The following is a 14,446-nucleotide window of genomic DNA, read 5'->3' as shown; positions in this document are numbered from 1 at the left end:
TTGCTCTAGCAAGAGGCTCAAATCAAGCAGTATGGCAGATTAAATCAACGAGAATGCCTTAGTTGCATCAGGCAAGGAGAGTGGAATAAAGATCAACTGGCTGTCATGCAACAGGCAAAGTAACGGTGCCTACAGATTCAGTTGAGATGAAAGAGTGGAAACTGAAGGATACAGTAGCACTCCCCATGATTATAGGGACAACTGCGCATTCGATAATCCCCCATATTCAGTTGGCCAGTACATTCACGAGGCATGGGAGATTTTGAAGGATCTTTGTGAGACCAATACTACAGGGATCATCATCCTGCTCAAAAATCCATTGCTCACCATGATGATGGAAAAGGGCAGTCAGCACATGACTACCTTGTCAAAATATCCATCATCACAGCTAAAGAAAATCGAAGACAATCAAGTTGGGTCCATTGTTGCTCTAGCAAGAGGCTCAAATCAAGCAGTATGGCAGATTAAAGCAACGAGAATGCCTTAGTTGCATCAGGCAAGGAGAGTGGAATAAAGATCAACTGGCGGCAATCAGTCGTAGGTCAACAGTAATCAATAGAAACAAGTCCCCAGATTGATAGTGACTCTTCAGATGTGGCAAATGACTCTCCGAAGGATAAGCCTGAACAAGGGTAAGGGTGGACAAATAAGACTGATGGTGACTCTTCAGATGTCGAGGGAGCTTGGAGCAAAGAACAAAAAGATGGAATGCTTCTATTACGGCCCAAATACATGGCACATGATTGCAAATTGATGAAGCCACCTCAACATAAGGAACAACCTCAAAAGAAAGCTCTAAAAGTAAATGTGGTTAAGGAGCTATTCTTCCAAGCATCCCTGAGATGAGAGATGCAGATAGTGACGTGACTCTACTGATGTTAGACATTGAGCATTGATGCACAAAACCTGATTCCTTTGTGAAGTGGAGGACAACATGTGTTGCAAGCCTGTTGAACCAAGACTCCTGCAAAGCATAAAATCACAGAGAAGTGAAGAGGACTTTGGAGGTGTGTTTGGCTTGCTGCAATGGCAAGCAACATCAAAATGTTACACCCAGAGTATATATTCTCAATTTTTTGTGGCCATTCAATAGATTGCTTTGAATACTTGTATGTCCTAAAGTTCTCAAGAGGAAGAATGAAGGTTAAATACCCCGCTAAATAGCCCAGAGGGTGCAGCTTTAATGCAGACGCATGCGACACCTACTGCTTGATGACTAAAAGAATTGAGGTCATCAACGTCATGAAGGCTGCAAAACTAACGAGGTAAATTGTCAAAGACGATTCTACAATGAGATGACCTGATTGCAAGATACTAGAGATTTTGCACATCAAACTTAGTCGAAGACTTTGTGTTTTGAGACTGAAGCACAATTTGTGGAGGGTGCAATCTTCATAGGGGGTACTGGAGAATGGGGTCACTCTCCACAAAATGGGAGGAAAGCAAGGGGAGTGACACCTGTCGATGTAGAGGGGGAGTGACGAGGGAGAACATGGGCAGCACACTGTCTGCATATCCTTCTTGAGTTGGAGTATAATCCACCCATAGGCGTAGATCCGTCCATCGGACAGCCATGATGTTGGCCATCCCTTGGGCCCTGTGTTACCAGAAATGTTTTGCGAAACCCGTTTCACAGGTTTCATTTGGAAGCATTTCGATATTTCCATTCAAGTTTGCCTAGAAATATCCTCGAGTAATACATTAAAAATACATAGTATATGAAGTATATAAAATACTATATACATAATTATTAATATATAAAGTCTATCATAAGGCCATCCCAGAGAGCTCTCAAGCATTGAGATACGTTGTAGGTGCAGATGACTCTCGTAAGTGATTCCTAACATATCATAGGATTCCCGTTCCTAGAAATTGGAGCTTTCCAGACCCAATAAATGGACAGAATGTTGGGGTCTTTTCTCCACAAACAGGATGGATGTTCGTTCTCCCAATCATTATTTGTATTCATCATAGAAACACAACCTGTGGCTGAATCCAACCGTAACAAAGTTTTTGTGTTGTCGATTTCATGGAGAATCATCACTAACTGAGTTTCGATTCTGACGAATCATCGGATTAGGATCATGGTATTCGACCAGTACTTGGCCCACATTTTGGAGTGGCAAAAACTGTTTCTGTGGTATAATAATATAATTACCCCTCATAGTTATTCCTCCTCCCCAGGTTCCCACTCTACTCCGATGGTTGTCAAGTCTTTGAAAGCGTATCTGCAATGAGTAAGTTTCCGCAACTATAATCTCCTACCATAAGGTTAGGTGACTTGCTTCGATTAGTATAATTGAAGGTGGAGAAGGGAGTGACCCTGCCTCCCGATACATAAGGAATTGGGGATTCTATTCTGAAGCAGCAATCTGGTTGGAATGGGTCTCGAATCTGAATCAGCAATCTGGTTGGAATGGGTCTCACATCTGAATCCCATAGCCATCAAGGAGGTTTTCGGTGCAATTTTGCTGCCAGACTGGCTACATCTACAGAAAGTAGATATGGGTGCCTGCTGCCACACGGGGATCTATATACATAATTATTACTATATCAAGCCTATCATATGCTCTCTCTCTCTCTCTCTCTCTCTCTCTCTCTCTCTCTATGTGATAAAATTGAAACGATACAGAGAAGATTAGCATGGCCCCTGCGCAAGGATGACACGCACAAATTGAGAAATGGTCCAAATTTTAAATTTCATTGTCACACCCAGATGTATTTGATTATGTATGATCAGATTTAGGATTCAGCACGGGTGATGATGCTCGTTTTAGTAGCTCCACCCTTACTGTGATTTGTACCAGGTTTTCTTTCAGTCCCATAGACCCATCGGTCTTCCGAAGACTCTAATAAAATTTCTTTCTTTCTTTCTCTCTCTCTCTCTCTCTCTTATGCTATCACGGATGATTCCCAGCAGTAAGCCGCCAGCTCCTCACTAGATCATTCAGGCTGAGTTTGTACTACAGCTTGATTAAGCATTTCAGGTTATCACCTACCTATAGCGAGTTAGGAGATATGGAGATTACACTTTTGGACGCAGCAGACTACCGTGGCTAGCATTTGTCCTCCTCCATGGCACTTTCAGCAACAAGTGACCAGAGATGTTGGTTTGCACACACAGAGAGATGGTTTGAGCGATTGGGACTCCACATGGCCAAACTCCCCCCCTTCCAGTATAGCATTGACACACCTTTTTCCCCCCTCCTGTCTCATGAGGTCAACCGGGTCATTCGTGAGGATCTTTTGCAGCTACACACTTTCAGGACCTGGTTGGGACTGAGCAAGCTTCCAGTGAAGCTCAGCTTCTACAGGGATCATTGTTTACATGTCACATCGGAAAGTTTTATCGACCCACCTGGATATACGCAAATCCACCTACCCCACTCACTGAGGATCTCTATTGGGCAGTTTTGGGTCTCTTCACATAGACTTCGCATAGAGAGTGGCAAAGCTGAGGGTTTGCCCAGGGAGAGGCGCATTTGCACATTGTGTGACACACAGGAGATTGAGTTAGAGGAGCATTTCATTTTCAGATGCCCAGTATACTATGAGATTCGAGGACGCTTCTATTGCCTCTTCAAAGACCATTGTCCCGCTTTCTCTCCTTTCCAGACCAGAGATGCTTAGCCACCTTCATTCACAAGGCAGCCAAACACCGTGAGCGTCTACTTCAATCATGGAGACAGGAGCATACCTCCTTGATAGCCTATTCTCAGAGCTCGATCACTGATTTCTTCCAGCCAGACCATGTGGACTCCCACACCACGAGGTCCCGTCATGATCGTGACACTCATAGACAGTAATACGACAGCTCAAACAGAGGGTTGAGGCACAAATTACACTTGGGGATATCCCTTCCCTATTCAGAGTTGGGGTTCCACCGATAGGGGTCATTGTAGCCCTTATCAGATGCAGAGCTACAACTGGGAGATGACACAGGACCACGTCCGGGGGCAGCCGCCAGCACTCTATCTCTGATTTTATGCCCTCACTACCTCTTCCCCCCTTGACGCTCTAATGATGAGGATGTTAGTGTTATGTAGACAATCATCATTTTGTCATGACTATGTAGCACTCGCAGCTTATCATTTTGCATTCTGCATCGGAGTGGATGCTCGTTTAGTAGTCACAAGGCAGCCAAACACCGTGAGCGTCTACTTCAATCATGGAGACAGGAGCATACCTACTTGATAGCCTATTCTCAGAGCTCGATCACTGATTTCTTCCAGCCAGACCATGTGGACTCCCACACCACGAGGTCCCGTCATGATCGTGACACTCATAGACAGTAATACGACAGCTCAAACAGAGGGTTGAGGCACAAATTACACTTGGGGATATCCCTTCCCTATTCAGAGTTGGGGTTCCACCGATAGGGGTCATTGTAGCCCTTATCAGATCCAGAGCTACAACTGGGAGATGACACAGGACCACGTCCGGGGGCAGCCGCCAGCACTCTATCTCTGATTTTATGCCCTCACTACCTCTTCCCCCCTTGACGCTCTAATGATGAGGATGTTAGTGTTATGTAGACAATCATCATTTTGTCATGACTATGTAGCACTCGCAGCTTATCATTTTGCATTCTGCATCAGAGTGGATGCTCGTTTAGTAGCTCCACCCACACGGCTTGTTGTATCAATATTTTTCAGTCTCATAGACCCATCGGTCTTTCGAAGACTTTAATAAACTCTCTCTCTCTCTCTCTCTCTCTCTCTCTCTCTCTCTTCACACATATGCCGTGTGCACACAATCACACACACGCATGCACAGACTATATTGCACAGTGCACACATATACACACGATTTAGAAAAACAAAAACGCACACATACAAAAAATAGAGCACGTTCATAGACTACGTACACAGAGCACACACATGTGCATACACATACACACATACGCATACAAGAAACAAAAGCCCAACACACCCGCCCCCCCAAAAAAAACCCAACCCAACCCAAATTTGTTTTTTTCATGACGTTTTGTCTAGAAGAGCCACGTTTCGCGCGTTTAGTTGAAGCGTTCTGGCGTGTTTCAACCTGACAAAACATGTTTTTTGGTCACTATGCTTGAGCCACATGGAGCCTTATGGTGAGATGGAGAGCAGCCAGATTAGGCTCCCTTTGAGGGGCATATAGGGCTGCTGCACTGTCTACACAAGGGCAGGCTAAGGGCCATTTATATGCCTACAGGAAGAGCTGGCCAGCCATTGCAGGTCAGCCAGTAAGGGAATCTGCAGATTGGTCAACAAACCAGCTGGGTCTGTGGGGTCAGCCAACCCAAGACAGGATCAGCCAGACGAATCTGGTCTGCCAGAGCTTGCCCTGTGCACAGCGGAATATGTAGGAAACAACTCTCTCCAATAGTCATACATAGCACACAATGTACAACTAAATAAACAGTAGATAAAGAACCGCAAAGATGCACTACATGATAGTCAGTAACTTTGTCCACAAAAGTGTGGGAAAACAGGCTCCGGATGGAGGCCAGAACATGGCAGCGCAGAGCTGCTCAACCTGAGAAAGATGGTGATGGCGGCTTGCTGCTCTTTTCTGCTCTTGCATGTCTCTATGAAGGAGGTCTTCAATTGGAGTGGAGAGAGAGGCCAAGAGCCCTCCCTTTATAGGGCAGAAGGAGGGGCTTGGGGGTGGCAGTCCAATCAGCCAACCGCCCAATTGGGTCAAAGTTTGATCGGTCAACCTTTGCCAGCCGTCCAGCCCACCAATTTTGACTTTGATTGGTCAACCTTTGACCAGCCAACCCTAACCCTAATTTTTCCAAACTAGGACTCTAGGTTGGGGACCACCGGCCTGGGACAGATTTGGAACCGTCCAGGGTCACCAAATCAGGCCTGAAACAGAGCTGACAAATGGCAAGATTTGTCTCGCCTCTAGCTGCCTAAATGCAGCTTCTAGATATGTGTAGCATCCCTCTGACTGAGGCCTACACTTCCAATTGCTGCTACAGGTACTGCCCACTGACCTATTGATAGTCCTAGATCTACTGCCCATTGTCCTCCTCATATGGGGGCTCACATGTTGGTCAGTGATCCCTAACATTCTAACACAAGTGTAGAGCAGATTTTCTTTTGGAATGTGCACTATCTGCTTAAGCATACAGGGGGGGAGAGTACATAGGAAGTAGTTCAGCAAATGGGATTGAGTTACAAACACAAGAGTATGAAGGCCAGACATTAATCTGGACTGATATAGAGTGTAGGCTGAAGTACAGAAACGTGATTAAGCTGTTAGAGATTGACATTGAATGCGCCTTGCTTCTTTGCTAAGCCCAAACCACTATCCAGATTCCATATACTAGCCCAAATAGAAGGACCACCAGAGGCTTGAGAGCTGAGATTCTCCTGTCAAATCAAATGGATGGCTACATTGCACCTTCAATAGTCTTTCATTAGACCCTAAGTTTTAAGGTGATAGATAACAGAGATAGATAGGATATGTGATTCGATAAAACATTAAAGAAGTTGCCCTTAAATGAAAGGAAAAGGTTGGACTGTCACAAAACAAGTTGAATAAGAGAAAGATGGGCCTCTTTCACTATGCAGATACACATCTTTTTCTTATCAGTATGAGAAAATTAACAGGGAAAAAAATTTGCACGTTCCTGGTACATCTTGTTATTGATGTTAAGGCAAGGCAAGCATATGGAAGACTCCGACTCCCATACCAACTCCCAAGATATACAAATAATAAGTTCCCTCTCCTTGAATATAAGGTGGGTTGGTATGATTTGTCTTCTCCTATGCGAAGTTGCTAAACTTCAATATTGTACGTTTGTTTCAACACAAGTTTCCCCTGGCCATCCTAAAAACAGAGACATCTAGAATCTGAGAGGGAGGAAAGAAATGACCACGTAGATGTCTTCAGAAGGTAGGTGAAGAGAAGGATTAAAGTGAATACTTCCCAAAATACATTACCTTCTAGATCTTCCTGCAAAACAGTGTACCAAGACTGCACCACCACTTTGCCGGGCTCCATCTATGAAAGCAAAGCACTCATCGAAATGCTCCTCCAAGTTGACATCTGCACTGTCCCGCACTGTTCATGACGACCATGAAGATATAGACTTGTTGGTTATAGAACACAAAACCCCCACCTATCAAAACCAGAAAACAAATGACTGAAAACACAAAAGCAGGAGCCTTATTGAATCTCTCAGTGCTTCAAACAGACTGGCATTACTGGCAAAATAATTTGCAGGTTGTTTGTCCACATCTTACAGATCACTACATTATAAGTAGTTAATGAAACAAGAAATAGCTGCAGCAGTAACTGGAAAAGAAATATGCAACCACCCTGTCAAAAGGCCATTTAGCCAGATGACAGACCAGCGATTGCTAAAGCTCGTACCTTCCTATTAGATGGGAAGAAGACACTAGATTAACAATATGTGATATTGCTTAGTAATAAGTAGCACCTTTGCCTGCTTTTAATAAAACAGAACAGTGAGTTTGCAGACAACAAAAATGACAAAACAAGCATTTACCCTGCTTCAGAAAATAAATGCTACTTACTGTATAGCTTCCAAAGCAGACGTGGCATGGGACTAAACCAAGCAAACCAAAGCTGCGGGATTAAACCAAGCAAACCAAAGTTGCCTGCAAGCACACCTTGGATACAGTGTTGTCGATGGCATCGCTGTTGGAAATGTCACCTCCCCATCTGTAAGCCCCCATATGAGGAGAGCATGGTGGGGGACCTGGGAACTGAGAGAATGCCACATGAGCAGCAGCATGGCTGCCATGGGGGCAGAGACGAGAGAAAGAAAGAGGTACCTAGAGGGACCCTTGTGGCTGCAACAGATGGCGCCTTGAATGGACAGAAGCTGCAGCAAGCCAGGGCAGGGATGGTGGCTTTGGATGGCCAGCCATCTAACCATAGGAGTGCCCAAGGTTGGGGCCCAATGAGGGCTGACCTTAGGGCCTGGAAGCAGTACCACAAAGGCCCTTATATAGGAGGGCACAAAAGCCAGCCAACCTGGTCGGCTGGTTAGGGCTGGTCAGACTACAAAAGTCAGCCTGCATAAGGGGCTATGCCCCTGCATAGAAATGAGGGCAAAAGCCCCAGTTTTAAAGGCCCCAATGGGTCGGTTTTTGGGACAGACCAAGTCGTCCAGGGAGGGGCTGACTGAGTCGGCTTTTGCCCCTCTCCTGGTCGGTTATTTTGGGCAGGCCTGGGGCCTATATCAGGAGGTCCTCCAGGCCCTCATAATTCATCTTCTGGAGCAGCAAGCAGGAGCAGCAGGAACAGCACAGACCAGCCTATTCCTGAAGGACCAAGAAGAGTTGGGAGGCTGCAGACCTAGCTCAGCAAAGTGCTGCCCACCTAGGCTGATTCACAGGCAGTAGTGTGGAGAAGACCATTCAGGACAGAGAGTCTACTATGCTCGAGGTGGAGCACGCGGGCTCTAGTCTAGAGATATCCGGCAGATAGTAGAAGTACCTTGTGGTAAGATCAAAGGACCACGCTCTGGTGGGACTTTGGATCTATCTCTCTTTTGTTGTGTCCGTAGTTTTGGACAGAAAATTGTTTTGGTAGCTTCTATATCTGGCTGGATTATTGTCTATTGATGAGTCTGCATATCTATGTGATGCACATTAAGCAAAGAAGTTTGTGATTCCACACACCACACACACTGTGTGAGCTCCTAGTCTATTCTATCAGTCTTCCGCTGTGCGTACCCTCTGTTGGTCGATTTCTAACAATTGCCCCAGCTGACAAGTTCATGCCTCAGCTAGAGAGCATTATAGTGCATCCCAAGCATTGTTGAAGTTTGTTATGTGATCCAGGCAAACCTCGCAAGGATGCCATCTGTAGCTTCATGGGTGTAGATCATACATCAATATGAGAAAATTCACATCTACATCCAGCTATGAATCTTCATTTGAGGAATAATCTAAAGAAAACCGGACATTGCCAAGCTTTAATTCCTTCGTGTACCAGGCCCACCAAGCAGGACCACATTCATCTGCTTCAGGTGCATGGGCAAGGCCCCTCATATACATCACCTTCAGAAGATACATGACTAGCAACTCCCAAGCCAGATCCCCCACATGAGATTTGCTTTCAAATTATGGAGGGGCTTGTAAGCCAGCTCAATCCCTATCTTAAACTAAAACCAACATGCAACATATTTGGCCATTAATTGCACAGTGCACAGCAACAGCAAAGACACACCCTGTTAGCTGTTATGGTTTTGAAAAACTTTGTTCATCAATCTAAGTGCCTCTCTTCATCCATTGCCTAGGAGAAGTTGGAGAAACTGGAAGAGATTATATACTTCCTCACTTAAAGATCGGTTCTTGTCTGAAAGCGGTTTCGGAGCATACGAACACTTATACCTTTGTAAGACTAGAATAAGTCCAATCATACAAATTTAGATTTTTTGTTGTTCTAAAGACCAAAAATCTACACAGAAAATAAAAGGGAAAATGAAAGAGAAGAAAAAAGAGGTAAACAAAAACTTTTATGAAAACAAAAGGAAGACATACTTAGCAAGCAAAGCAACACTTATGTCGTCATCAATGCCCAAGCATTAGTAGCTATATTGGGTTTCTATAGACCCGCGGAGTCTCTTGGGCAAACCCAGTGCTTACTAAAGTACGTCAAATAAACAAAAGAGAAAGAAAACAAGAAATAAAGAAGAAAGGAAGAAGGTGACTAAACAAAAATAAACAAGCAAGTCAAGAAACAAAAAACAAAATCTTCCAAAAAACTGGAATTAATGCTCTCTCTCTCTCTCTCTCTCTCTCTCTCTCTCTCTCTTATTTAAAACATAGAAAGCTAAAAGGACCCTTTACACTTATGTATCGCTTCCTACAAAGAGGTAAAACTACAGTCCTAACTTAGAAAGCACAAGCATACTCAATCAAACTCTCTTTTGAAACTAAAAGAAAAACGGGCTGCTTTTTGTTTTCAGCTTATGTTCAATCATTCTAAACATACCTAAGGCCGATGCACCAAAGATAAAAGACTTCATATCTAAGATTGTGCATACTTTTTTCATTATTTTCCTTGGATTATACCTCTTGTGTAATAGTGAAGTGATCAAACTCCTACATTGAGTGATAAAAGACTCCTTAGTCGTACAAAGGCAGGAAATCTATGGAATTGAGAAGAAATGACTCCATATTTTGCCAAATCAAAAATGTTTGAGTCAATGTGAGGCATTTTTATAATGAGTAAACCACTATATTCAGGTTGTTCACGTTTATCGTAAATATCAACCTCTAATCTTATGGTAGATTGAGAAAGTCTAAGATCTAAGAAAACACAAGAATCCCCCATTGAAGTGCAGTTCAGCTCACAATCCAAGCACAAATATTAAGAATCATATCATTTTCACAAAGGTTCACATTCACAGATCTCTCAACAGCATGTTTAGCTAGACTATTGCCTTCCATCTGCAGCAACTCCTTGTCAACTCATAATAATCACCCTTATCACAGGCTCCAGCTTTCAGTTTTATCTCATTAAAAGGCACTGCTCCTGGCAATGGCTTAGATGAGAACGTTAGAATGTTGGGATCAATCCAAAATTTCCAATATGATTGCAGGACGAATATGCCAACAAATCTACTGCATACGTTTAGTTTCTGTAAAACCTACATTAATGATATTCCTCTACAATATCATCTCCATTGATAATGATGCACTATGTGTTTATTAGCCCGCACCGAAAACGTGGTTACAAAGTGAGAAAGAATAATGTCCAAATCGAAGAATCACATTTCTACTCGAAAGCAATATCCACCCTATCTCAAGAGCATAGAACCGAGCAAATGATACTAACCATCAATTTTCTTGTACTGGAAATCACCAGGATAAGGAGCCTTTATAGTGTTGGCAACGCAAAGAACATGAGTGATGTTCAAATGCAATAACTCATCTTTGTTATGGGCTGCTCCAATAGATCCAAGGTAAAGCGCCTGGACACATTGAGGTCAACTCTCTCTCTCTCTCTCTCTCTCTCTCTCTCTCTCGTACGCACACATCTCTCTCACATACACATACGGATACCTATTGTGGTCAACCTTAGCGGAAAAGAGCTGGTATGCCATGGATAATAGAGACATCGATTGATTTTCTTCCCAAACTTGGAAACATGATTTGTTTGGATAATAGAGATGTCAATGCTTTACTCACAAAACTTGGAAACAATATTTTTTGCAAAAACTTGAAAACGAGCAAGCTCAAAATTTTCATGTTCACTCAATGTTTTTTACACTTGAAAAAAAGGAGAGGTCATGAGGGAGTTGCATGCTTGTCAATTGTGAAAAAAAGTAGAGACCATCCGAAAATCGCATGTTTTATCAAAAAGATACTAATGGGAAATGGAGATGGTTATAGAGAGGATAAAGGATGCAAATAAATTCATGTTGTTGAACAAGAAAATAGAGGTCTCTATCAGGTAGGGTATAGTTCACACTTTGAATTGTCCTATGAAGGATTCCTAAACTTACATGGAAGATCTCTTGGGAGATCTCTTTCATAGAAACAAGTGATGTCCTCAATTTGGGAGACTGCCATGCGACGATTGCTAATACGCAAACAAAAGGCTGCAGCATGAGGAAGATTTTCAGGCAGACATTACCGCTTTTAGGGACACTGATGATGTTATAATTTTGGGAGCATAACAATGGGAGATCTATCAGCGTACAAATAGAAGGGCGTAGTGTGGAGGCACTTTGGATATTGAGCCTCCTCGCCTCTATACATACATATACATAGATACAGAGTGTGTGCGCCTAGTCTATAAAGGCTTGTACTTCACTTGTCACATCAGATTGGATGAATGAATGAAAGACTTTCATTATTTATTCATTTGAGTCTCTCTCTCTCTCTCTCTCTCTCTCTCTCTCTCTCTCCTCTGCTCCGCCCCTCCTGCCTCGCCTGCTGCTGCTCCCCCTGCCTGCTGCTGCTCCCTCTGCTGCACCGCCTCCTCCCCTCCTGCTCCACCTCTGGTGCCCCTCCTGCTCCGCCCCTCCTGCTTCGCCTCCCCACTTGCTGCTGCTCCCCCCGCCTGCTGCAGCTCCCTCTGCTGCGCCGCCTCCTCCCCTTCTACTTTGCCTCCTCCACTCCAGCCACCCACCACCCCTCAGCTCCCCGCCGTCCTTCATCCACCCCCTCACGACCTCTTAGCTACTCCCTCTACCCCTCAGCCACCCCCACCTGCTCTCCAGCCACCCCCCCTTCCCTACTAGCCCCCCCGCCTGCTCTCAGCCTACCTACAGCCCCCCCGCCAGCCCTCATCCACTCCCTCGCCACACCTCTACTACTCCCGCTACCCCCTCAGCCACTCCCCCCCTGTCGTGACACCTCTCCTAGCCCCCCCGCCTGCTCTCAGCCTATCTACAGCCCCCTACACTGTTGCGCATACCTTCAGCCCCAACTCGCTCACACAGCAGCCTATTGGCTGCTCTCTCCTATGGCAACATCAACAGCAGCTGATTGGCTGCCTCTCTTGGCCAACAGCCCCCCCCCACTGCACCTCGACATCTGTCCCACTCCCCGCCTCTTTTCAGCCCCCCTGGGGGTACCTCACATCATGGGGAGGGAGCTCATGCTCATGTCCATGCTCCCGCTCCCGCTCCTACACTAAGACCTGCACCGAACACGGGTCAATCAAACGAAATGGGAAAAGGTGGCAAGGATACAGATAAAGTCGCCAAGAAAGATGACAACAAAACCAAAAAACAGACACAGCTGAAACTCGAAGATGTGAACACACGCTACAACCGTAGTGGACTTGGAGTGGACAGCAAATGCCTCAGCTTCAGCCACAGCCTCAACTTCAGCTTCAGTCTCAGCTTCGGTCTCAGCTACATCCTCATACTCAGCCTCAGCACCAGCCTCAGCTCTAGCCTTAGCCTCAGCTCCGATTCCAGTTCCAACTCCACTTTCAGCTCCACTTCCGCCCACTGCCTCTACAGTTATAGCTACTGGCTCTGATATGCTCCTACCCATGACATCGATTGCCCCATCCTCCCCTAGGATAGAGGGGTTGTCACTGACACCATCTCTCCCTTCTTCTCCCGCTACAGTTCTCTCTCCGATTATGACACCTACTTTGGAGGAGTCATACACTGTTCCGCACTGCTCGACCTTTCTCTCCCCTCTAACTCTCAGTCAGCCCACACTCCCTCACCCTGCTGGGATCGCCTCATCATCTCCATACCGCACCCATCTTATCGAGTCATCACCCAGCCTCCAGTCTCTTCCTCACACTTTCAGGCCACAGTCCTATTAGTTTTCCTTAGAGCACGGACGAGCTGACCCATCAAAGGCTTGGGAGTATTTGCTGATGGAGGTCCAGAGCACCCGAGAGTGCGAGAGGGAGCTGCTGCGCTTCACACAGGAGTAGACACGCTTCACCCAGGAGAAGGCACGACTCATATAGGAGCAGTCTCAGGCTATTCGAGTCCAGGCTGATCTTATTCACAGGCTCAGACAGGAGATCTCACAGCTCCGACAAGAGGTCACTACTATACATACAGTCCCAGGGAGCACCCCAGTTGTGGAGGCATAGATTGCGAGCATGCAATCTGCCATCAAGGAGACATCCAGATGGGTCGTCATAGCCTAACGGGAACCTGCAAGTTTAACCGTTTTGGCTACCCTCCTGGAGCAGCCACAGCAGAGAGCCAGCAAGGCTCTCAACATCAGAGTATGTGGGATTCCCCGCACGGAGGCTACCCCGATGGCAGATGCGCAGGTCTTCGTGACCACTACCCTAGGGGCAGATGCGCAGGCCTTCCTGACCACTACCCCGATGGCAGATGTGCAAGCTTTCGTGACCACTACCCTAGGGGCAACTAAGCACAGGATTGAGAGAGCATGGCCGGCTGGGAGGGACACCAACCGAGAGCAGCCCCTTATCATCCGGTTCCATGACGCCCAGGAACGACTTTCGACTTTACGTTGTAGGTCAGCCTTACGAGACTAGCCAGTGATCTCCATGGACGAGGACCTCACTCCACTACAGGTTGAGGAGAGGCGTTTCCTGTTGCAACAGCGGGATCAAGCCCGCAAAGACAAAAAGTAGGCAGTAGTACGAGATGGACGACTCCTTACAGGCCCCCGTCGGGCACCCACCTCTCCTCCCGCATAGGGAGGCGGGGTCTATGAGACCCAGACATCCGAGACCCTATCCTGTATCATATGGAACTGTAATGGTACCTTATGGTCAGAACCAGGGAACTTCTCGGAATCCTATACAAGTCACGACATAGTCTTTTACACAGAGACACATCAAAGTCCAGAGCGCCCACTACCAGCAGTCAGCGGGTATACATGGGAATCTGCCTACAAAGATGAGACGAGGGATACAGGAGGGGTTCGAGGATCAGGAGGAGTCGCAGTCCTTTACAAATCCACACTTTTGGGGACCATCTCAGTGGTGCAGAGAGATCCACACTCCAGGTTTC

At 45.8% G+C, this 14,446-nt stretch overlaps 1 protein-coding gene and 1 non-coding gene across 4 annotated transcripts in view; one reads left to right on the top strand and one right to left on the bottom strand.

Annotated features, from left to right (window-relative positions):
- Nucleotides 1-14,446, bottom strand: part of LOC147890483 (dual specificity protein phosphatase 1B-like) — a 69,792-nt gene that overhangs the window by 3,322 nt on the left and 52,024 nt on the right. For all 3 annotated transcript variants that reach the window (XM_087390190.1, XM_087390188.1, XM_087390189.1), the window contains 2 exons: nt 10,813-10,948; nt 6,939-7,059 (listed from right to left, as the gene is read on the bottom strand). In XM_087390190.1, the coding sequence (XP_087246316.1) occupies nt 6,939-7,059; nt 10,813-10,948 (257 nt within the window). The remainder of the gene's footprint in view (nt 1-6,938; nt 7,060-10,812; nt 10,949-14,446) is intronic.
- LOC147890484 (U6 spliceosomal RNA) lies at nt 2,597-2,696 on the top strand. The gene has a single exon (XR_015542819.1). It is a non-coding gene; the product is annotated as a U6 spliceosomal RNA (small nuclear RNA).

This window comes from Dipteris shenzhenensis, chromosome 19 (assembly GCF_047967505.1).
Source record: "Dipteris shenzhenensis isolate YYH24624 ecotype China chromosome 19, Dip_SZ_1.0, whole genome shotgun sequence".
In the NCBI taxonomy this organism is placed as follows: domain Eukaryota; kingdom Viridiplantae; phylum Streptophyta; class Polypodiopsida; order Gleicheniales; family Dipteridaceae; genus Dipteris; species Dipteris shenzhenensis.
This window is presented reverse-complemented; position numbering and strand designations above follow the sequence as displayed.